Source organism: Pinus tabuliformis, chromosome 8 (genome assembly GCF_031772625.1).
Source record: "Pinus tabuliformis cultivar Carrire ecotype Pingquan chromosome 8, CPIR1, whole genome shotgun sequence".
Classification (NCBI taxonomy): domain Eukaryota; kingdom Viridiplantae; phylum Streptophyta; class Pinopsida; order Pinales; family Pinaceae; genus Pinus; species Pinus tabuliformis.
In genome coordinates this window covers 719,100,970-719,126,719 of record NC_142294.1, presented here as the reverse complement: position 1 = coordinate 719,126,719, position 25,750 = coordinate 719,100,970, and the positions used below count along the sequence as shown (strand labels likewise).

Genomic DNA, 25,750 nt, shown 5'->3' with positions numbered 1-25,750 from the left:
TCTAAATATTTTTGAATTGTTGTCTTCCCCATCATGATATCTGCAATTCTCCCGACTAGTTGAATTCTTTTTATTACTTTTCGTTTTCTTCATGATCCTTAAGTACTCAATTCCTTAATTGTTTTTGCAAAAATCGGTATCTCTTTTATTGCTTGCAATAAAAGAATTTTTATACAGACATTTTTCAATTCATCTAACATATCATAATCAGGCAGTATGATTTGTTTCTCTACTCCGTTATCAATTTTCAACCTTTCAGGAAATGGTGGTCTTGAGACAGATACTGAAGGTTGTTCTATAATAGGAGTATTATCAAAATGTAATAGGAGTAATAGGAGTATGATATTCTCTTTCTAGGGATTATCATTATTATCTTTTTGAGAATTATGTTCTGTTTCCTTAATAACAACAGATGGTTTCTTCCTTTCTAATACTCTACCAGGCCTTCATTGAACATTATTCAGATCTAATGGAGTTATCATATAAGTTTGAGGATGTTGTCCTTCTAAGTTGTAAACAGGTTGTGAAGTTTTATTATTTGGATTTGGGAGTGGTTGAACGGGTAATTGATTTGGTCTTTGTCGAAATGGCAAAGAAAGTTGTGGATTTGCATTTTGAACTTGAGTTTGAGGTAACTAGTTGGGTTGAGGGATGTATTGTGGTGGAAAATTTGGATAAGGTGGCGGATATTGTTGATATTGAGAATATCTTCCATAAAGATTTTGCCATCCTTTATTCCAAGACTGTGGTTGAGCCCAAGGCTACCATGACATCGGTGGATTCCAATTATTTTGTGAAGATTGTGCAAATTGTTGAGGATTAAAGCCTTGACTTTGATTTGTTTGAGGATTTTTCCATGGTCTTTTGGCAATAAAGTAAAGAGGGTCTACTTGATTTGGTATTCCTTCACTAAACACAGCCTTAAGACCTGGTATAGAGGGACATTCTTTTGTATCGTGATTTTCCGCACATATAACATAGGTTTCTATGCTTTTTAAATCTAAAGTACATTCTCTCAGAGCATGTTTCTTTCTACAGCTAAGACAAAAGATGGATAACGCAACATTTTCCGCTTTGTGCTTGTGTTCTGTATTTTAAGGGTGTCAATTTTCTCACTGAGACTCCCTAAAATATTTGTCTTAAAATTATCAAGCAAACTACCTAATTTTGCCCTACTTACTGTCCCGGCTGCAGATTTATTTACTCTTGATAAAAGAGGATCCCTTGGACTTTTCCCTGTTCTTGCTTTACCTCTTGAAATATGTACACATAAATCACAAATATCTACAAATGGTAACTGAGAAATATCACCTTTTCCCATTAGATTGAGAAGATCAATCCACTCATCTTTAATGGATTTTAATAAGAGAGCTTTCAAAGTTTCCTCATCCAAATTATTCATTTTTTCCCTTTTGATATTATAAACAAATCTTTCAACAAAATCTTCAAGATTTTCATCTTCCTTTTGTACCATTTTAAAGACTACATCTTTAATGCTATGAGGCATACAATAATCCTTGTATTTCTCCAAGAATGCTTCTTTCATTTGTCCCCATGTTCTTATAGAATTCATTCCTAAACTCATAAACCATTTTAATGTTGAATCCTTTACTTCAAATTCAAAGAGAAATCTCTCTGGGTCTTCACTTCTTATTCCATGAAAATTAGGGAGGATAGAAGGCGAGATGTTTTTCATTGTTAATGTTGTATCCTCATCAAGGATAGGGAATCCAAAAGGTTCTGGATCTCCTCTTCCTCTACCTCTACCACCACCTCTTCCACCTCCTCTATTTCCTCCTCCTCCTCCTCCTCCAATCCTATGTTGTTCACCATTGACATTGTGTACTTCTCCTTCTCTCTCTTCAACCATGCTAGATTCCTTAGAATAAATATTTGGTCCTACAACAAGATTATCTAGCTTTTCTTTTATTTCTTACCGTTCCTCTATCAGTGGTTTGAAGTAGATTTCTTCTTCCTCTTCTCCAATAGGAACTTCCAACTCTTGAGCTAGAAGTTGTTCTCCAGTTCAAGATAGGAAAATTATTCCTGTTATTGGGGATGTAGGATCTACTTCGATTACAGCTTCTATTGATGAAGTTCGTGAATCTTTAGGTTGGATTTCATATCTCCAGACTTCAAGAAGTCTATATTGGCTTGCTATGGATGGAATTCGAGTTTGTGTGGGTGGTGTGGAACTACATGGTTGTGGTGGAGTGAGTGATGATGTGCAAATCAGACTTCTTCCTCGACCTATAAACCTACCTCTAAAGTCTCTTTCCCTACGCATATCATGTTTTTATTTGATTTTTTTTAAGACTTCTATTTACACTTCCCCAACAACGGCGCCAAAATGTTGGGTCAATTTAATGTTCTTAAATTGCAAGCATAAATTATCGACCGGAGTTGGTAAAGTTATGAAGTGCAAGTGCACTATATCTGCTAAAAGTATTTCTTTTAGTTTGTAAGACGATGGTTATATTTGTTTTGGGGATTTTCGTTTTTATCTAGGTTCCTATTTGTAAGCATTAAAATAGAGTTAGATTTCTACAAATTAATAAGTGGAAGTAGAGCTCTTGTTAGACTAATCTACTAGGTCATATCTATATTGAGTATCGTTCTAAGACATCTTATGTTAATCATTCTAAAATTATGAACCTAACTTAAACACCTTGCTGCAATAAAACAGATTATTGAGATTCAAATGATTCTAAGAGCAAGAAAACAAACCTTTAAAAGTTGTCTACAAAGTATATACAAATTCTGATTCTAAAAAGCATGAAGGTAATCTTCTAACGCTAACTACAGTGTATATACAAGTTATGATTCTAAAAGCATGAAAACAATTTTTTAACACTTACTGTAATTAAGTGAAAAACATTGAAGAAACTAAACCATTAAACGATTGCAAAGAAATTCAAATGCAAACGAAATAACGAGATTTAACTAAGTTATAATGAAATGATAAAATAGTGAATTAAGGAAACTAAGATTAGAACGAAATGACAATGCGATAACGGAAAGCGATAAAATGAAACAAACTTAACCTCGACTGTCAGCAAGGGCCCTCCGCATACAGTATGTGTAAATCATGCTCAAATGTGCATCGAATAACAGAAATGTAACATTAATTCAATATGAGAACAAAGGTTTGTTTCACACAATTCTTCAGAGATTGACTATTACTTCCTTGTTATCCTTTACAGAGGATACATATTTATATATAAAATGTGTCCTCAACAGTTTGAGACTTCTACGCCTACAGGTCTTTTAATCAATCCTTTTTCAAATTCAAAACTTAAACAGTAAAAGTGTTATCTTGACAATTTTCTATTTGGAAAGCAAATCGAAGAAATGTGATGAATTTAGACGTCTGCTGCTACATGTTTGACTCCTGCCTTTGACCGCGTCACTGTGTGATTCCTTCATAGAATTGGCTCAAGTGAATAGGAGGAGATCCATGAGGGGATCGATCCTCAACCGCCCATGTGCTTCCTTGCTTCATTGGCGCACCAGAACCCCGCAAACCATGGAGATAGCTGCAGATTTGTAAAATAGCTGCAAAATCATGTTAATTTTGTAGCTAATGCAATCTTTAACATAATAATAAGGTACATTAACAAATATGAAAAATAAGACATATGAGAGTTTTTACCTTATCAAAGTCTATGGTTTTATTGCTTTTATTGAGTTGATAGCGATGATGAAAAGAGGAAAATGGAGAAAAAAGGGTGTCAAAACAAAACAGTTATCGAACTCTACATGCATCAACATCCTGAGACATGTTCCTAAGCCCTAACTCAAGGATGTGGATGAATGGTGTCAATCCTAGTGATCAATGACCATCAACTCGAAGAATGGAGATGGATAACAAGAAGAGATGTGTTGTCGCCCAAATTGTACAAGTAAATGCGACAATGACTCAAGGCAGGGGTTGGCAGTCTAATCCTCGCCCTCTTCATTCTATTTGTCTCCCTACAGCAAGCTATGGGGGGTAGTCCCTATGAAATGTGAGGATGAAGGACTTTGTGGGAACCAACAAGTTCAGGAGACACAATTAAATGGCCTAGCAACTTGGTTAATGATGATTAGCAAGTTAAATTATTAGCACGATTTAATTATATTATTGAGAGACCAATGCCTTATGGAGTCAAATCACTTGCACAATATAAATTAGCTACCAAGTTAACAGATGAACAATTGTTGCTTAGGATGCACACTATCCTATATGAGATGCGACACCTAGAAATAAGTAAAATGCAAACTCTCGGGTAATTTTAGATTAGATGCCTATGTAAGTGAGTCCTTTCTCTCAACTATTTTGAAGTTAGTCTCAAGTGTAGGTTGTGGAGAGAAACCTAGGGGAAGATAGCAATGGCTATATTAATGATACCTCCCCTGGAATTCTAACCACCTAAATGCCTCTGGCGCTGCAAAGACTGCGGCTCTGAGAGGTCTAAACCTCGCAAGTTGGGTGGAAAGGTGCTCCTATCGTATTTCAACCACGCTTATGCTTGGAGGTAAATTAATTAATGTACTACTATTCCTAAAATGCAAGTGCAAAATGAGTGATTAGCTTTAGGTGAGATCATTAAATGTTTTAAGTACTTTAAGACAAATTATCTAAATAATATTTGATTTAGAGCGATAAAGGAATGTACCTAATTGCAAAGACAATCTTCACCAAAAGCAATGCTTAATGAACTCTTTGAAAAGATTATTCAATTACAAGTATAGAGTGTAAAGTGATTCAATATTAGAAATCTCACAATGGACAATTACTTGATCAAATAACAACAAATGCACAAGTCCAATGTTCCTCTTAACAATATTAATGTGCCAATTAGAAAATGTCAATCCTTCAACAAGATATTAACACAATTAGCAATTCTTGGGATTAATTGCATGAATTCAAGATTACTCTTATCACAATATGAATATGGTGATCAATCAAGTGCTTTAAGAGTGAGTTAGCTTCAATGTGCAATATTATGTTTCTTAGATATGATGCTCACTTACAAAACATGTTAGTGCACTTATTCTCAAGAATGTTGATTCCAATATGATAATGAAAAGCAATGTAACCACTTATCCAATAACCAATTTCTTTAGGAAACGATAGCAATGACAAGCAATGTTGCAATAGTATTCCAATGAAACTAATGACAGAAAATGCTAGCAATCCTTTAGACAATAAAATTTATTAATGTTTTTCAATGTCAATGAAAGGAAGAGAGCATAACATTTATTAATTGCAATTAGAACCACTCAAAAAAAATACTCTTTAATTGATGTTAATGACATTACAAGAGCAAGAGAAAAGTTATGAGAGTAGCAAACCTATCTTACGCAAGAAATACCAATTTAGCCCAAGGATATCAATTATCTTTTAGAGCATTGATGAGTGCACATATATCTTATCACTTAGATGAGATTTCTAATAGTGAACTACTTATGAGTGCAAGGGTGCAATAGAGGGATGCAAGAGACCAATGATCACAACAGTAAGAGAAGCAACCCAATCAACAACAAGACAATTACCAAAGATGCAAGGGATGCAAAGAGTGAATGCCCAATGAGGTAAGATTATTGCTAATTACTTTTTATGCCATTGTTATGTGTCCTCTAGTAGTACGGTAGATGCATACAAGTTGTAATGAAAACAATGATGAGAAAGAGAGGGTTTGAGAAGCAAACCACTAGGCCTTATGGCCTTGTTGGTGACTAGCTTGATTGCTAGAGATCCTCGAATGAATATGTCCACCTGCAACCACAAATGTTAACTCCAAAAGCACTACAAAACAAAACATCAGTCCAATACCAATGTCGGCCAAGTAATGACCAATTTATGACTGCATAGAAGGCTGGAAGAGGGAAGAGATGAGGATAGGAGGGTTGAATGAGGGCTCGGCTTAGGGAAAGAAGGCCTAGAAAGGCCACAGATCAAAGGAAAAGAGTCCAGCAGGCCTGTGGCAAGGCAGAGATAAGCCTCCTAGAGGTTGTCGCAATGGAGAAAAGCCCTTTAAGGCTCACGGCAAGGGAAGAAAGGGTTGCGGCTCAATGGGTCAACGCCTAGAAGGCTTGCCGAAAGGTAGGGAGAGGCCCTTGGGGCCTGCGACATACCAAAGAGGAGAGGATAGGGGTTGCCATGAAGGAAAAAGGCTTCTACAGGCTAGAGACTCAAAGGATCAAGGGCCTAAAAGGCCTACGATGGCTAGGAGGAGATCCAATAAGGGTTTTCGAGGAGGAGGAAGAGGCCCAATGGCCTACGGCACCAAGGTAAGAGGGTAAACAAGGTTGCATCTCACACAAAAGAGGACACTAGGGTTGCAGCAAGGGGAGAATAGCCCTTGACTAGGCCTTAAAGGCCTCAAAAGAATTTTGGTCCCTTTCAAAACACAAGGAGTTAGAGAAAACACAAAAAAATTATCTTGTAGGGCATGCAGCTCTCCTTCTTGGCTATGCGTTGGGGTTATAGGTATTTAGAGCACTAGATTTAAGCTTCTAGAGCTTGGATCAACCCTTCCAAGCTAAATAAGAATGACAAATGGGCTGGACAGCTCCTCTTGGTGATGAGAAACCCCTCAAGCCCTAGCCCTAAGGCTAGTTTCTTCAATCAAATTCAAATTTCCTATGATGGCTTGAGAAAATCACCTGTACAAATGAAAAGAAAAATTCCCAAAAACCCCAATATATACAAAAATAAAAATGAAACCCCAAATCCTAAGTGCTACAAAAATAAATCAAGGGTTAGATTTATTTTCAAATATTCACAATATTTACAGAAATTTAAATATTTGCTCTTGATAGCCGATCAAATATTTATAGCACAAAATTAGAAAAATTTTGGCATTTCATAATAGATACCATGGATGAATAATTCCGAAAAATTTACTAGCCAAAACCCTCTTGCAAAATAATTCGTCAAAATGAAAGCCCAAAGTTCAAACAAGATTGATCCTTCCCCACAGTTTGTGAACTTGGAGTCCAAGGGCTAGTGTACTTGTAGATCTCTATTTAATCTTGAAAATAATTGTTAGATCATGGGGTGAATCAGATCACCCAAGGTAAAGATAATCGTCCCAATAGAATGTTATTATCACCGACAACTAAAATAACAATTATAAATTTTAGCACAATACAGAGCATGAAAGAACAAAAGTAATAGCACATACCACAGATCAACAAGCAGAAGAACACCATGAACTAAAACCCGAAAGTCTTTCTATTATGCGAAAAATAATTGCAGCAAAGCAAGGCTCAACACATTCGTTACAAAATTAAATTAGCCAAAAATCATCATTGATCTCATGAAGAGCTAGATAGCTTCCTTATATAGAGAATGAGAGAGAAATAAACCCCTCTTGCAAAATAATTCGTCAAAATAAAAGCTCAAAGCTCAAACAAGGTCGATCCTTCCCCACAGTCTATGAACTTGGAGTCCAAGGGCTAGTGTAGTTGCAGGTCTCTATTTAATCTTGAAAATAACTCTTAGATCATGGGGTGAATGAGATCACCCAAGATAAAGATAATCGTCCCAATAGAATGTTCTTATCACCGGCAACTAAAATAACAATTATAAATTTTAGCACAATATAGAGCATGAAAGAACAAAAGTAATAGCACATACCATAGATCAACAAACAAAAGAACACCATGAACTGAAACCCGAAAGTCTTTCTATTATGCGAAAAATAATTGCAGCAGAGCAAGGCTCAGCACATTCGTTACAAAATTAAATTAGCCGAAGATCATCATTGATCTCATGAAGAGCTAGATAGCTTCCTTATATAGAGAATGAGAGAGAAATAAACCCCTCCAAGTAGAAATAACGGCTAGTTGGCTTGATCCTCGTCAAAATAATCTCATCCATCAAAAATATCTTGATCTTCTTTTAACATCAACAGTCGATTTCTTATTTTTGAAGAAAAAAATCGAATTTCTCTTAAAAACCATTTTTTATTAATCCAAAAATTAATATTTTTGACTAATTTCCTCAAACATTTGACTTTGACTTAACCACCAAGGTCCGAGGGGTCAAATTTTCTTAAAATCTCCATTTTTCCTTTGGTGGAGGACCTCCAAAGATTAATTTCTTTTTGACCCACACGGTTTTTATTATTTTCCACTTGGAGAGAATTTAATTCTTCTCAAATTATTTTGACTCAAAATTAATTAATTTTCTGGCTTAAGATTTTTATTTAATTTTGCCAAAAAAAATTAATTAATTGACTCTAGAGGGGATTAATTACTTTTCCACCCTCAAATATTTTAGCCATGTTGTCTAATTATGAGTAACCATGCACTAAAATATTTTTTACATCAAATTATTACAATATCAACCCTTAGAAGGGGAAAACACATTTAGACATAGACCCTCAAAACATTACCCAATTCTGCAACACAATATGATCTAGTATGAAACCAAGTGTGCTTATAATAAAATAATTTAGCCATGGTGTCTAATTATGAGGGACCATGCACTAGAATTATTCCTAAACACACTTTTACACAAACTCGATAAACACTAGGACTCACCTAAGACATTGCCAACAAATTCCACCCTAGCTTTGGGGTTATAGCTGGAAGAAAAACTCTGCCGATTATTCGTGTTTACAAACACACATAATTCGGGGAGGTTAAAATACTTCCTAGGATGAAATCCTTTGACAAAAATCATACACTTACCTAGTTAGCAATTACATGACTCAATGTTCATACTAGCATCATTTACAATAGACTTTGCAGAAATTGGGTTTACAATGATATAACTAGAAGCTGAATGATGACATTGATTTGAAAAAATTTAATTTGCTTCTTTGTACTCTGCTTCTTGGACTGTTGACAAAGTGTGGTCAACAAAATGGATGGTTATATGTATGGATTAACTTGGACACGCTATATCAAACAGTGCTTCCTGATAGTGCCCTTCGTAAACCCTAAGGCCTCAGAGGAGGTCCCACTGGACTAGGGTCAAAGACTAACCTCCCAAGTGAAGTGTCAAAACAAGAACACAATCGAGATCGATCGATCATCCAATTTTCATCATGATCCATATTAATATTCCCATAACATTAAATGAAAGCACATGATTGCACAATGGTTAAAGTACCTGCCAATAGACGACGCACCTTCCTTCAAGAAGTGCCAAATGGGAGAGAGATATAACCAGAGCAATAGGTGGAGAATCCTAGCATAGTGTTCAGTATTGATCATAGAGGGCTGTTGGCTGGCTACCTGTCCAAAGAGAACAAAGTTTCCCTCCTGGGCTTTAAACCACTTTCTGGTGGGTAACAATATCTGAACCAGTCCAATCGTTGGGCACAGAATATATATATATCAAGTAGTCGACCTATCATGTTGTTCCCAACATTCCATTGCAACCCTTGGCTATTTTGGCATTGTTTGTTGAGACTTCTTCTCAATAGTATCATCGATGTATCTATTAGATTATCGCATCTTAAATAATGCTCAATCAAAATTACTACATTTCTCGTAAATTTCTACAATCTTCAAAACAAAGCAGGCTACAACTTGCAGATATCTTTTGAATGCTTAAATTTGCTTATCAAGCTAAGAAATAAAAAACTATAAATTATAGAAAATACTGACAATAATTCAAAAATACAGATGAAATAACATACATACCAATAAAGAGCACAAAACCCTCTTATACAAATGTCAAATATGATATAAAAATGTTATCTCGTTCCTCAATGATTTTCCTGCGCTTAAATGACTAATAGTTCCAGATATTTTCCACAAATCCATGAAGTAAATAGCACAATAGTAATGAGGTTAACCAATCAGAGAAGCCGAGAATACAAAGCAATGTAAATGCATATTCATAATGATTCAAGAATTCTTTCATCGATCTATGAAATGATAACATGGGTACTGTTGAAATAAAATAAGGCAGTCGATTACATGACTCAAAGTAAAACTTTTGATGATATTTCATGAAAAGACCACCATGACCTAATAAAATTGATAATAATATTCTTTTTTCATTTGCTTTGAGACTAACACCTAATTTCTAAAGAAGTTAGAAACACAATTCTCTTTGCCTTATTTTATATTTTATGAACACATGATTGTCGTAGTTGAAATAAAGTGCTTTTGCCACTTTTAGGTTGCACACTATCACTATGCTTTTATCATTAACCCCAATTTGGTTGCATTTTCATATTTCGTCCCTTAAGATTTATGCATATGGATGACTAAATTACTATAGGATGATGATGAAGCCGAGAATACAAAGCAATGTAAATGCATATTCATAATGATTCAAGAATTCTTTCATCGATCTATGAAATGATAACATGGGTACTGTTGAAATAAAATAAGGCAGTGAATTACATGACTCAAAGTAAAACTTCTGATGATATTTCATGAAAAGACCACCAATGACCTAATAAAATTGATAATAATATTCTTTTTTCATTTGCTTTGAGACTAACACCTAATTTCTAAAGAAGTTAGAAACACGATTCTCTTTGCCTTATTTTATATTTTATGAATGGATGATTGTCATAGTTGAAATACAGTGCTTGTGCCACTTTTAGGTTGCACACTATCACTATGCTTTTATCATTAACCCCAATTTGGTTGCATTTTCATATTTCGTCCCTTAAGATTTATGCATATGGATGACTAAATTACTATAGGATGAAGATGATATACATTACATTGCTTTGCAAGCAGATCGTGAGTTACGTCAAAGCCATTATGAAGACATCATTGAAAAGTTCTTGTTGGGATGAACTAATTAGCTGGGTGAACGTGATTTCAAAATATCGGCTTGATGGACCTGTGTAAAAAAGTCCATTTTGATTTAAATTATCATCAAAGAGTGTAGGCAAAATCACTGTATGTTCAGACATTATGACCTCCGTCTCTTTTGATCATATGTACAGATTTGTGTAAATATACTATGATCTAAATAAGAGCTTCAATGCCAATTCTTGTGCTTCTAGGAATAAGGTTGTGATTATTCCTGTTTGACCTTATTCAAATCATGTTCCACATATTGTTTCTTGATTCCAAACCCATAACCTCAGACAGATGCACATTCAACAACTAGACTGCATGCATATTCAATAAATACCATATCACGATTCCTAAAATATAAGAGCAAAAAGAAGAAGCACCTCAGATAAAGCATTCACTACACAAAGACCAACGCCATGCAATCCTCCTGAAACATTATAACCACTGCTTTCTCCACCAAACTTGCCTCCAGCATGCAACACCTAAACATTGAAGAAAAGCAAGATTAGAGATTTATGTTATTAAAAAAGAAAACATGAATGACAATTGTACAATAATTTATACTCAAACTAATTGTGTAATGCCTATCACAGATATTATTTGAAATTATTCAACTGCAGCATCTAAGCATAAAAGGATAACACGCATTAAATATTTATGTTATTTAGAAAATAAACAAGTTTTTCTCGAGCGAAATGTGCATGATGGGTGTCATAGTTATAATTTGCAATTACTCAGTTTCAGAGTACGAACATTAGTCCAATAACATAAGTAAACAAAGACGTGGCATATAATACATCAGCAGAAAATGGAAAAATCATGAACAAAAGTTTATTTCATCTGACTCTTATGAAGATAAAACAGAATCCCCTCTATATCTAACACAAGGTTTAAAGGGGAAAAAAAGTGTTCTTCCATGTGATTGGCATGCATCTGAGGAAATGCAAAAAAAATAGCTAAAAGGTGACAAGATCATAAATAGATGGTGGATTTATGGTGAACACTTTAGCAAGCCTAATCCAGAATGGAAAAACACAGCAGATTTATAACAGCATTACAAGAGAATATCACAACATCACCAAACACAGTAACTCGAGAGAGGGAGTGTATAGAATAGATGCCCTTAGATCTTTATCAATAATCAACTTGAACAAAAAAATTACAAATGAGAACTGTACTTTATTTAGACACCTTTATTAGGGTTTCAGAGCTAGCCCAAAGAGAGTGACAAGGTCGGCCTTGGCCAAAAATAGTCAAATACAATAGAGTTAACTACAATGTGTAGACTTAATAAAGTCATCAATACATCAAACAGAAGGTTGGCATGTGGCCTTAAATGAAGATTAACCATAATCTCAACACCCCCCATACTAAAAGAGGGACCACAGAGACGTCATTGCATCCACAATAGGCATCCACAGAACATCATAGTAGATCATCACAATAACCCCCTTTAATGCTAAGTAGTGGGTCATCAAAAACCATACAATTCTCAGAGAAAACCTACACGATCTCCATTAGGATTTGACCATGCCCAAAAGAGTCTAAATAAAAAAAATGATATTCATCAAGAGAAGGGCCAGCTGAAATAATGGCCTGAGATGAAGGCAACTACGAACGATGTGCTAAAGGACCTGCAAGCAAATTAGCAACAATGGTAAGAGTGGAAACATCCAACATAGGCAAATATGGAAACAATGGAGTGAAAGGATCATCGCCATCCTCATCATTAAATGGTTGTGCATCCACATGAAGAGTATCAACTCAGATCCCCACATCAATGGAAGGAGGAGCATCACTAGGCTACACATCTAGAGAATCGGTATCCATGTTGATGACCTCATTTGATGAAGCAAGGTTGAAAGAAACATCCCAAGGAGAGCAATTAGATCATGAAGTAGTCCCATTAGTCCCCATGGGCAATAAATGTGAAAAGGTCCACTACAACCTGTTGGATCCAAAATTCCACCTTTTTATCCATATGTGTGATGTGGTAGACATCAATTGGGTTTATTTTGGGTGGTTGGGAGGAATGATTGTTATCCTCCACACCCATGTTCAATTACTGCGAAAGGCATGTTCAGCTCATATTGGGTATATTGTTGTAATGGATCCGAGCCTTTTTGTTTTACGGCGTTGAACCTTGAAGAATCTTGCCCTTGCCTATGGGCTAGAGGGTTTTCATTAAATGGGAAAGGAAGTGTGTGATGTGGTAGATACATAGTACATTAAGTCCAACCATTGTTAATCACAACAATGCCACAACTAGAAAGTGAGAGAGTAGAGTCATCATCGATAATTACCTTTCTTTCTTTGTATTGATCATTGTAGTTAGAGAAAAAGTGTGTGTGCTTCAACATGTCTTGTAACCCAAAAATATGTAATCCATTAGTGTGAAGAAGTAGAGTAAACATTTAGAGATGTAGAATTAGAAGATCAAACTGGTCATTGTTGCTAGCTATTTGCCTAGCAAATTCTTCAATCTTTTGAAAACAAAGGAGACAACTCTTGTCAAATGTCCCTCCCTATGGCAATAAGAGCACGATGTCTTCTTCTTTCTTGAGGAATTGGGAATTCCCCCTAAAAACTCATGCTTCCATGAGGATGTAGAAACCACAAAATGTGTTTCATATCTAGCTAGCAGTTCACCCAGATTCCTCAAAGTGATTTGATGAATAACATTTGAAAACACATCCTCTAAGAATGCTTAGTAAAGGCTTCGATACAAAAAGGAGTGTGTTAGTTTTTGGTAGCATCGGAAGTGCTCTAGCCTTGAAAATTGGTGGAGAGGCTAAGGCACATGAGTTATAAAGAACCCAGAAATCGTTTGATGAAATTCCACCCGGGTTGTATTTTATTAAAATAATTAATACTTTTAATGGAATTCCTAAGTCTAAACTTAGGGAAATTAAAATATTAATGGGTATTAATCAAAATATGGGTGAGAATGATCTAGAAAGCAGATCAAATCATGTTTTAATCTTAGCCGTTGATTAGAGACTTAATCTTGGTTGTTAAAGACTCAACAAGAAAACTATAAAATGGAGGCTTGGGGTTCATTTGGAAACACACACGGAGAGAACGAATTGATCTGGAGTTCAATTTATGGGGCTAAGAAGCTAAGAAATTCGAACTAGGTGATCATTCAACAACAGAAGGGCAATGAGAATCCGAGAGGACTTTCTGGAGAATACTGACAAAGAGGCGGAGAGAGCTTGCAGAGAGGCAGCGCAGTAGCCGGGAGAGTTGATGCTAGGCCAGTTTGGGCCCACGCAACCCTGACACAGAGCCAGAACGGCAAGCGAAGAGGAGAAAGTTGCCTGTCATGCAGAAGCTGGAACTGTCGAGAACAGCTGGAATTGCCGGGAACAGCCGGATCTACCGGGAACTACCAGAACAGTCGGGATAGCTGACACAGAGCCTGAAAGGCTAACGCAAGGCCTATGCAAGGCCAACACAGAAGTAGTCGGTGTTAGCCAGTCTTGTGCCGGATCAGCCGGATTTCTGCCAAGTGAAGTGAGGTAAAACTCACTCAGATTTTCTGCTAGTATTTTCTCTGTAAGGATTGCTAGATGAGCATCCTAGATTTGTATTCAGATATTGATATATTAATAATCATTTTTACCGTGGTCACTATACAAAGATGTCATCTTTCAAGTTCTTCAACTTGGCAATACCTCAAAGATAGAGAAATCTGCAATTTTGAGGTTGGAGAGCTCAACATCAAGTCAATTGACTTGAGAAGTGTTCATTGCACAATATTGTTCAACAAAACAAGGTATTCCACAAAAGATGAACACCTTTAGTAACCACTCACACAACCAGATCAGAGTCCATAACACTAGGGTTATTACGTCCTTAAAACCTTCAAGAGTAAAATAGTTCACAACCCCAACCAATGTGGTCACTTGAGGCAATTTATTAATGCGAAAGAAAAATGTGTACATAAGAGAGTTTTTCAAAATATATCATCAACAAAAGATCCTCCATGCTTTTTAAATAGAGGTCATGGACCAATTGTGTGTAAAGCCATGAATTAACAGCCACTAGTATCAAGGAGAATATGAGATGTTGGATCACTCTATGTCTAGAACATATTGTGACAGTTATATTACATAAATACAAATGAATACTATAAAGGCACACTTTTAACTAAAGACGTGTGAGACCAAGTTGATCTTAACTAACTCTGAAGAGTCTAACTATCCCAACATCCCCCCTTAAGAACAATTTGAGACAGGATTGAAGGATTTAGAAAGGTTGCATAATAGGTCACGAAATGAAGCATTCAAGCCTATTCCCCTTAATTACAACCTCCAAAACTCCTAGCATAGATCAAAGTTTAGAAAACTTTGCTTTTGTAAGACACTGTGAAAATGTTCACATCTTGATCATCTGTCAAGCAAAAGAACACCTAAAGAACACAATTACCAATGAGCTTTCTCATGAAGTGCATTTGTACCTCACTGTGTTTGCCATGTTGATGTTGAACTAGATCTTTGACTTGATGGCACTCTGATGTTGCACCAAAGGGTGGTCGCATGTTGCTATGGGAATCCAAACTCTAATATAATTTGTTGAAGCCACAAGGCTTCTTGACTTGCATTAACCATTACTCAATACTTTGCTTCTACTAAAGAAAGAGCAATGGCCTGTTGCTTCCTACAAGACAAGTGAGAAGTCTCAAACCAAGACTAAAAACATAACCTACAATAAAATTCCAATCATCACGCTTGCCAACCCAATCGGAATCAGTGAAACCAACCAACAAAGGAGTCCCCACTAAATTGTATTGTATCTCAAACTGAATTGTACCTCAAATATCCCAAAGTAACCTTTTTATTGCTTTCCAACATTTTTCATGGGGTGATTGCATATACCGAACAACAAGACCAACAGCAAAGGAATTATCAAGACAAGTATGAGTCAAATATAAGATGCAACCAACTAACCAATGGTACAAAGTGGCATCGACTTTGGGTGGAGCACCTGTGGTAGCAAGTTTGACCCCAAACTAGAAGGGAGACAGGGTTGGTTTACAATATTCAATGGAAAAGTGACAAAGAAGGTTACATGCATACTTAGATTAGGTTGGCTTCCACTGTAGTACTTCAAAGCCAAGCAAATAATGCAAATATCCTAAGTTTGTTGTTACAAATTTCTTCCTATGGTTGGATTTCACATGGGTAAAAAAATTCGAGTCGCCACCAATAAGGATAAGGTCATCAACATAAAGAACAAGGATTATGAGATGCCTTCCTACTTTCTTGATGTAGATATTAAGGTTAGAATGACATCTAGAAAAGTCAATGTCAAGAGAAAAAGCTATATGTTTTAGCATACCAAGCTCGTGGAGCTTCAAGAGAAAAAGCTATATGTTTTAGCATACCAAGCTCGAGGAGCTTCCTTAAGACCATAGAGATATTTCTTAAGGTAGGAAACAAGGATAGGGTCATTATGAACATAGCTAAGAGGTTGTTCCATGTAGGTTTTTTCTTGTGGATACACATGCAAGAAGGCGGATTTAACATCTATCTGATGAAACTCCCATCTATGTGAGGTAGCAAAGGAAGGCTAGAACAAGGCAGATGGAATTCATTTTGACTATAGGGTCAAAAGTTTCATTGTACTCAATTTCTTCAATTTGAGAAAATCCTTTGGCAACTAATGGAGTCTTATGTCTTTCAACAATTTCATCTAATCCATACATAGTTCTATACACCCATTTACATCTAATAAAGATTTTTCTTTCTTTTAGAAGAGGTACAAGATCCCATGTATCATTCACCATCGAGGAACAATATTCTTCATTCACTGTTCTATCCCAATCTAGATGGCCAAAAGCTTCTCCAAATGTTTTTGGATAATGAGTCTCTAAAACATGAATCAAAGGAGAGGAGGCTCGTTGGAACTATGAATGCATACAACATTGACCAGTAGGATCATTAGCAAGACCACCAATTGTTTTTCATGTTAAAGGAGAAGTTGTGGTGTCGGTGCAAGTTAATGTTCAATGGACTCACCTACACAAACGTGAGCAGGTAAAGGTGGATTTCCATCCTCACTATCATTATTTGACAAAGAAACTAGAATAGGACCAATAGATGGCACAAATGCTGAAGATGGCCTATGGGTAGAAGATGATAACACCAATGTCTTTACATGGTAAAAACCCTCTATGAGGAAAACAATCCATGGCCCCAGCCAATAAGGCCACTTGAGGCAATTTGTTAATGCAAAACAAAAATTTCACTTCGTACCTCTATGTCTCACATAGCACATCGTAACTCTCTCTCTCTCTCTCTCTTAAAGGATACATTTCACTCTCATTAAAGCGTGGTCATAAAAGATTCTCTTATGATTTCATTAATGCAAACGTTAGTATCTCTCTTACGCACTCATTAAGACATGGCATATTCCTCTTACTCACAATAAAAGCATGGCATAAAAGATTCCTCTTACACTTCTCTAATGGCATAAGTTCCTCCCTAAATGGCATATGTAACTCCTTTTCCAGGTGTGTGTATTGCTCCTTCTTTATGACCAGAATTTGTTGACCCTCCTATATATGTATCTCATATCATCTCATTCTCACTACTTGTGCATTGTGAAAAAAGGATTTGAACTTGAGAGAGAGAGAGAGAGAGAGTTGGAGAAACTTGAAGAAGATTGTGAGAGAGAGACTTGGAGAGTAAGAGTAGAACGTGAAGCTTGGTTCAGTTGGCCTATATTTTGGAGCCACGTCCACCTTAAGAAGCCTATATAAAAGAGGGAATGCAACCTCCTTGGAAGGCATTCATTACTCACTCATTCAAGCACAGGAGGAAGAGGAAGAAGGTAGAAAAGAAGGAAGAGGACGAAGAAGACTTGTTTCTGGGTTATTTCTCTCTCACACGTGCTAAGGAAGGCTAGGGTTTTTGCTGTTGGTCTAGGGTTTTTCTTCTGCAGGTTCGATCTTGAAGAAGGAAGAGAAAGAAGGCCAGCGAACATTACTTTTGGTCATCCTCAAGCACCAAAAGGAGGAAGGAGGAAGCCAAGTGAAGGTCTAAAGAAGTCCTGGGAGGTCAAAATAAGCTCACACGTGTGACAACAGTTGCTGCTAGGAGGGCCGAAAAATTCAGACCTATTGTAGAGGTCGAAATTCAGAGGTTGGGGGTCGAAGTTGTGCTGCTGGAAGAGATTTGACTGGGTTTGACTTGGACAAAGGTAGCACATCATCTGGAAAGGTTGGACTTGGTCTTGGAGGGTATTGGTCTTGGTCAAGAGTTCTCGGAATTCATCAATTGAAGAATTTATAAGAAGAGGAGATTTGCAGGTTTTCCTCTCAAGTAGAGAGGTTTTGGCCCTGGCTTGCAGCGTGCATTTTGTGTTCTTGTTCTTTTCGATTTGGTAGTTGTTTGATGATATACAAACATAATAATAAGTAAAGAAGCTAATAAGTAAGAAAAAGTAAGAAGAGATCACAACCAATTATCGAGAAAAGAGAAATCACTCTAATCATTGCTCTATAGATTTCTCAACAATTAGGACATTTGACACAGATACACCTTGCTTAGGGGAAGTTTATGAAAACATTGATAGCATGCTGGAGAGGATAAGGGAAATTATCAAGGCAAGTGAAAATGACCCTTTTGAAACATTTTATTATGAAGTGAAGGACATAGTTACGGAAAGGTGGAACAAAATGACCACACCATTACACCTTTTGGCCTATGCATTGCACCCCAAATATTATCATTCCAAAATTTTGTCTTTACCTGGTAGAACAACGCCAAACAAGGATTCTGAAGTGGTACAAGGATACAAGACAACTTTGAGGAAAATGTATAGAGATGTGGGAGTTGCAATGGAAGTATGTCAAGAATTTGGAGGATTTGTACAATCTACTGGTAGCTTTTCAGATCCAATAGCTATGGATGATCGAGGGCATCTTGATCGTATTACTTGGTGGGGCTCCCATGGTGGGGATTGCATTCATCTCTCGACTCTAGCCACCAGGTTGTTATCACAGGTTGCTAGTTCCTCATCAGCTACATTCTAACCTCTATCTTCTATCACATGTTGAGCCAGAGTATAAAAAAGGTCCGAGCAGGACGTGGGATGTGGAACCTGAGATCTCTAACTTGAACGTGACATTGAACGCCATGACTCACCTCAACCTACTTGAGGATATTGTTCCACCACCAATCCAGCCTACTGATGCAACTTCTTACATTCCAGGACCCCCATCATCTATTCATGATGTAGAGTTGCAACATGCATAAGAGAATGTAGAATCTAGATCCATTTGAGGATATGTAGTTAAACCTACTACACATTATGATATTAGTAGAGTGATCATGAATGAGACACTCATTTTTGTACTTAATACTATCATTTATGATATTATCTTTTTTGTATGATGGAGGATGCATCATTTTAGTGTTTCAATCTTCATATATGTTTATAATATATATGATGGTTTCAGTTCTAAATGTTGTCATTTATAAATGGATTTGATTTTTGAACTCTAAAAGTGTTCTTTAACATTTTAAAAATATTATTATATTTTTTGTACTTGACTTATCCTTGTCGTATCTAGATCCTGGATATTCAAAAATCTAGCGAAGCCGGATTCGGATCTTTATCTGAATCATGGTAACTTAGCCTCAATCTACTACACCTCACTGCCAAAGAAGACTTATAACAAACCTATGTTAAGCCCATAATTGTGTTTTGTTGCTTGAAGAGTGCCACAACACCTTGTTGGCACAGGAATTAGTCCTTACGTTAGCCCAAAGTCACTGCCCAAGCTTCAAAAGGTTGTTGTTATCCCAATAGGGCCCCAAGAGATGATCTATTGCTTCAACCAATGCCCTAGAATTGGTTTGCAACCCTAGTTGCACCTCAGGAACCTTACTTCCATTGAGGGTGGTCCATTATCACAATTTGTCCTCCAAAGTCATGTGTTGCCACAACAAATGTTAGAAGGAAGGTCGTTGTCTCAGAGTCTTCCTTGGATGAAAACGCAACCACAAAGAAGATTGTTGCTACCGAAACAAACTTCGTTGTCCTAAACTACCTAAACAGACACGATGCCACAGAGTTACTCCTCAAACCAAATTATTCACGGGAATCTTCACTTGCTTGCCAAAACTAGATGAAAGATAACTCAGAAAATTATGCCAAACAGAATAGAGAGAAGGATTGGCTAGGGTGGAATCTTTCACCAATGAAACCAATCAGAAATAAAAGGGGTCTTAAAACCCTTAGGATTCTCAGCTCACAAAACAATAAAATCCACCAACAATGATCAAAGAGATAATTCTTGTTTATGAGAAAAAGTTTTTCGACGTAAATCACATGATATTTCATTTGTCGACGCATTTCGAACCAACTAGTGTGGATCATCGTCAAGACAAGTTGAAGAATCAGATCATGGCTGCAAATTAAATAGGGAGAGCAGATCATCAAATGGCTAGGTTTGACTGAGAAAAAACGGTTATACTAAAAAAACGGCTATATTAGATCATACTGGAAAAATGGCTAAGATTGACCAAGAACGGATAATTCTTCTTCTCCTATTTATAGATTCCCTTTAAGGTCTCTTCTCCTAAATTTAATTTGAGGGGCTAACAAGTGTCCCTCCACTTTGCCCCAACTTGGCTTCTTTCACAACTTTATCGTCCAATTACCCCAATTTACCCAAAGTTACTCCAAAACATTGAATAATGGGTTTCCCCCTTTACAATTGACTATAGCCTACAAGGTTGGATAGGCTACTACATCCTCCCTTGGGCAATTAATTAGAAGAGGACATTACAGTGCTCCCTTCCCAACATTGCTTGCCCTTAAGCAATTGCAAGTTTAGGTGCTACAAAATGTGTTCTCCTATTTTCAAGAATGAGGACCCCTCTCAAATGATCCATATTCCTTCCTCTAATCACTTCACCATCCATCTTCAATCAAAACAAGTGATGTAACAATCCCTGGCTCTTCTCCATATTCACTGCGACTACGAATATTTGCAACTACAAAAACTGCCACTAAATATCTTGTGATGACCAAGCAACCAACACTGAAGTTTGGGGTGATATCGATGTTAAAGCCCCCATAACTATATAACAGAGTTGGATGAGGACCATTAAGAGCGATGTTTTTCATAGATACAATGAAGATTGGTATCTGAGTTCCATCCTTGCTGGTTATGAAAAACTATCTAGCCTCAAACTCTGTCTGCTCAAAGTCTTGAACAAATGTCTCTCTAAAAACTACTAACTCTGGTTTTTACACATATAGGTTGCATCGATAGATAATGCCAAGGATAACGAAGCCTTGTCTTTATGTCTCCCTGATATTCCAGAAGCTAACCCAATATCCATTAGCAAATTATGAAGCAATTTTCCATATTGTGAGAATCGTATTCGCAAATAATGGTTTAATAGGAGTTGATTTCCATTGACACAGCGAGTTGATTCAAGGAGCCCCTTCTCAAATTTCCCAATATCATTCAATTTAGAAATGTATCCATCTATCTAGTTGTCTAGTTGATCTATTGTAGATAGTGTCTTCATTTCCTCCATAACAATATTTATTATGTCTTAAACTTGCTTTCGATGAGTAACCACAAAATCCTCCTCTTCCTTAAAAATGGCATGAAGCTCCTCATTGGCATCAAAAATATCTAAATCTGTTGCATTCCTAGATTTTAATCTTTTATAAATTGCACCAGTAATATGTTTCTACCTCCCATTAATAACTACATTATTATTCATCTTTATTGCTTCTTCTATCGAATTTTGATTGTATTTCCTATTAGCTTTGTCCTTCCTCCCAAATTAGAAAGGAATTTGCTTATCTTGCTCTTGTGACTCGTCAATAGTGCAAAAATCAAACCTAACAACATTATTATTGTTTATTCATGGATTTGCATAGGCAGAATATGGGTGGTTATCATCTCGACCACTTAGAGGTCCATTGTAAAATGTCAGTAAGTCTCACCATTTGACTATTTATGCCAACCAAATCTATTGCAATCACTTTGAAGATCCAAGCTATTGGTTTCAAAGGTGTACTGGGGAAGCAGTGACAATGGTAGAGTCAATGGAGCAGCAGATAACTTTCTCAGTCTCCCTTCTGTCTCACAAATCTCTAATAGGAATTCGTTTAAGAAAACTTGTTTCTCATAAAAATTCTTAACCTCCCTTGCACCTAGGTCTTCCAGTGACCAGTCGTCTGTAAAAATCATTTGCAATCACCCCATGATAATTGCCTACTGTGGATTGCCTATGCTTTTCGCTATCTCATTAGGTTGTAGCAATCCTAGAGGAGTGTGTCTGGGCTTGCTCTGTTGAAAAGTTATGCATCCCTTTACGTGCCTCAACACATCATCCTTGAGGCCCTCCCAGAAAAACCTTTCTCTATTCTGCCTGTATGTTTCAAAGAGTCCTTGGTGTCCTAGTTGTGGGCCATATATGGCCTTCAAGATCTCCTTCTAGAGTGTACATTCAGGGATCAGATATATCTTGTCCTTATAGAAAATGACCTCATCCCCTATTTTGTATCTATCATCGTGGATGAGACCGTCCATGAATTCACAAGCAAACTTATTTTTGGAATATTCTACCAAGAGGTGGGCTTTCCAATCTGTGGTGATTTCCATGAGTGAGCATGTGGCTGGTATCCTAGAAAGTGCATCAGCCTCAATGTTATTCTTGTACTTAGTACCAAAATATTGTCGGTTGCTACCTGTTGATTTCTGATTTGTGATTAAATATTTTGTTATGCAAGCTACATCTCCATGTTTATATTCTACCAAGAGGTGGGCTTTCCAATCTCTAGTGATTTCCATGAGTGAGCATGTCGCTGGTATCCTAGAAAGTGCATCAGCCTCAACGTTATTCTTGTACTTAGTACCAAAATATTGTTGGTTGCTACCTGTTAATTTTTTATTTGTGATTAAATATTTTGTTATGCAAGCTACATCTCCATGTTAATATACTGCCTCCATTTGCTTAGCATGTCTATACACTGCCTCCATTTGCTTAGCATGTTTATACACTGCCCCCATTTGCTTAGCTGATAGAGTTTGAGGATCACCATTGGACATACCTCTCAACACTATCTTGTTGCCATTTGAGGCCTGAAATTCCATTCCCATCACCTGATAGTTCATTGAAAATTTTCCTATCGAGTATAACTATTGTATCCCTAACACGACATTGGTATTTGCGAGTTCTATCACATAAAAATTTTCAGTGAATGTGCAATTACCCAATGTCATGCTCAAGCGTGGGACCACTTGTGCGCATGTCATGTTGTACCCATCAGTGGCCCTCATCTTGAAGCCCTCAAATTCTTTTGTGGGAATACCTCTTCTTGCCACAACACCTGCATAGATGAAATTGTGAGTGGCTCCACCATCGACCAAAGTTGTAATTCGTTGGCCCTGTATGACACCTCTGATCATGAAGGTGTAATATTTAGGAACTCCATATAGAGAGGCAATAGTACCATCTTTGGTTCCTATACGAGGCTTCTTGTCTCCTTTAGCCTCCTCAGGGGATTGTTCTTTTGTGGGACTGTTAAGCACCTTGCTTGGTGTTGGCATTGTATCATCTTCATCATCACTACCAAGCACCACTTCAATGTAGTGGATCTTCCCCTTCCCCAAAATCTATGACCGAGTTCCTTGCAAGTGAAACAGAGTTTCTTGCTCCTTAACTCGCTCTAAGTCTCCTCATCCAATCTGTCCTTCGTGGTCCCATTTTTCTAAAATGGCATCTTATCTTTGTCCTTCGAAGGGATTAGTGGTTTGGATGGAAATTTCACCTCTGGTGTTGCATCTCGCATATCTTGTGTCTTGGTGCTAGCATCATGTAAGGTGGTGGGCTTGAAGGCCTTGACCCAACCATGCAGTGGTTCAGCTAAACCTTCCATGAAGAGCATGACCAACCTCTGCTCAAATATGTCTATTGCTATGAGCGCCAATTGCTAGAATTCTGAGATGTAGGATTACAGTGTTGTGGTCTGCTTGAGTTGTGCTAGCTCTCTAAAGAGTCTATCAGGATCCTTCCAGTCGAAACAATCTATCGATCTTTGAATGAAGTCCTCGTAAAAGGTGATGTTATAATGTCCCAAAGTGACCAATCCATGGTACCACCATTCATGTACTTCCCCTTCCAAATGTAGAGTGACAAATTTGATAACATTTGCTTCCAACATTGGATTAAGTTGTAAGTAGGTGTCCAGCTTTGTACTCAAGCCTTTGCTAAGCACTTGGATGATCCATGGAAAGAAGGAATGGATAGTTTCCCCACCTTGCGCATTAGATCATGATTTTGTTGTGCCCTGGGCCTATTTTTGTACTTGATGCTACTAAACTCATGAAAAGTCATGGCTATTCGTACATATTCTCCTAGTGTTGCATACTCCTAAAAGTATTTTGTAAAATTTTCATTTTGTTTGGCTGCTTCTTTGGTTGTTGCCCCTGACTATCGAGAAATTGGGGTAGTAGAGATCTATGGTTCCTTCTAGTGGTTGCTCGTGTGTTATAGCTTGTGCAAAGATATTCAAGGAGCCAGGATTATGGTTGTTGCTCCCCTCTGAAAAGTTCTTGTTACCACCATTAGGCCCATTAGGGCATTATTACCTGTGATGTTTAGATTTCCCATGACTTGGGTGAAAAAATAGTTCATTTGTTATTGTCTTTGGGCCATTTGTTGCTTCCCTTGTGCTATAAGTTGGACTATTTGTTGTTGCCCTTGGATTATCTGTTGTTGCACCCTTGATAGCTCATTTAAGATGCCAAAAGGGTTCTCTTGTTCTTTCCTGTCTTTCATAGTTGAGTTATGGGTAGCCCTCTTCCTCCTAATGGTAGCAATTTCGCTATCTTCTGGAAACATACAAAGTTCATATGCTCAGAGGCTAGTAGGATGCATAGCTCTGATAACACTGTAATATCCCTTAGGGAAATTTCCTTTTAGGGTTGAAAAGAGCACATGACCAAATTGCACCAGTATCACAATATTTCTTCCAAATTTGAAACAAGGATGATATTAAATGCACAGTAGTGTAGGCATGTAGTAGATTTCACTATCACACTATTATGAATAAAATATATATAAATTAATACAAATGATGTAAACAAAAATAATAAGAAATAATGATTAATTAACTAGTAATTAGTTAATGAAGAGGTATGTCCCTAAGGACATCACTGTTGGTGAAGGTATCTGCTTAGCTATATAAGCAAGCCCTCACCCTCATTTGTAATCGTCTCACTTGTATTCAAATATTCCTATATGTATATATATAATTACTTGTCCTACAATGGATGCCTTTGTCTTCGAAGTATTGAAGATTATTGCAAAGTACACGAACTTTGTTCGTTACATTTGTATCAGAGCATTCCTCTAAGTATACGAACATTGTTCGTTACATGCGTATCAGAGCCACGTTCTCTGATCCAGGTCCTTGGTTATCAAAAGGCGTCAACTTTCTTGTCATTGAAGTGTTAGGCTACAAGCTTTTGGAGGTTCTCCATTTTTTCGCTATCAGGCCCTTGGTCATAAATATTAAAAATAAAAAAGAGAGAGAATATATTAGATAAAAAAGTTGTAAAAATATATATATTATTAGATATATATATATATATATATATATATATATTATAAAAAAAAATAGTATATATATAAAAAAAAGAGGTTGAAAAAGAAAGGACCATATATATAAGAAAAAGTGCATATATTATAGAAAAAAAGTTAAAAGAAAAAAAAATATTAAAAAAATCATATAAAAAAGATTTAAATATTAAAATATATATATAAATTTAAAAAACAATTGCGGCTCGCCTCCATACCAACCACAGGCCCCACCGACAGACCAATCGCCATAGCCGTCGAAGTAAGTCTCTTCATATCAAATACCCAAACATCCTTGCCAAACAAACGTCGACTAACTCCCGACGACCATCCCAACCATTGTCTGAATTTCTCGCTGCCAC

At 36.8% G+C, this 25,750-nt stretch overlaps 1 protein-coding gene across 9 annotated transcripts in view; it reads right to left on the bottom strand.

Annotated features, from left to right (window-relative positions):
• LOC149237610 (DNA gyrase subunit B, chloroplastic/mitochondrial-like) overlaps nucleotides 1-25,750 on the bottom strand; it is a 396,014-nt gene that overhangs the window by 273,654 nt on the left and 96,610 nt on the right. For all 9 annotated transcript variants that reach the window (XM_089372714.1, XM_089372709.1, XM_089372710.1 and 6 more), the window contains one exon: nucleotides 11,148-11,249. In XM_089372714.1, the coding sequence (XP_089228840.1) occupies nucleotides 11,148-11,249 (102 nt within the window). The remainder of the gene's footprint in view (nucleotides 1-11,147; nucleotides 11,250-25,750) is intronic.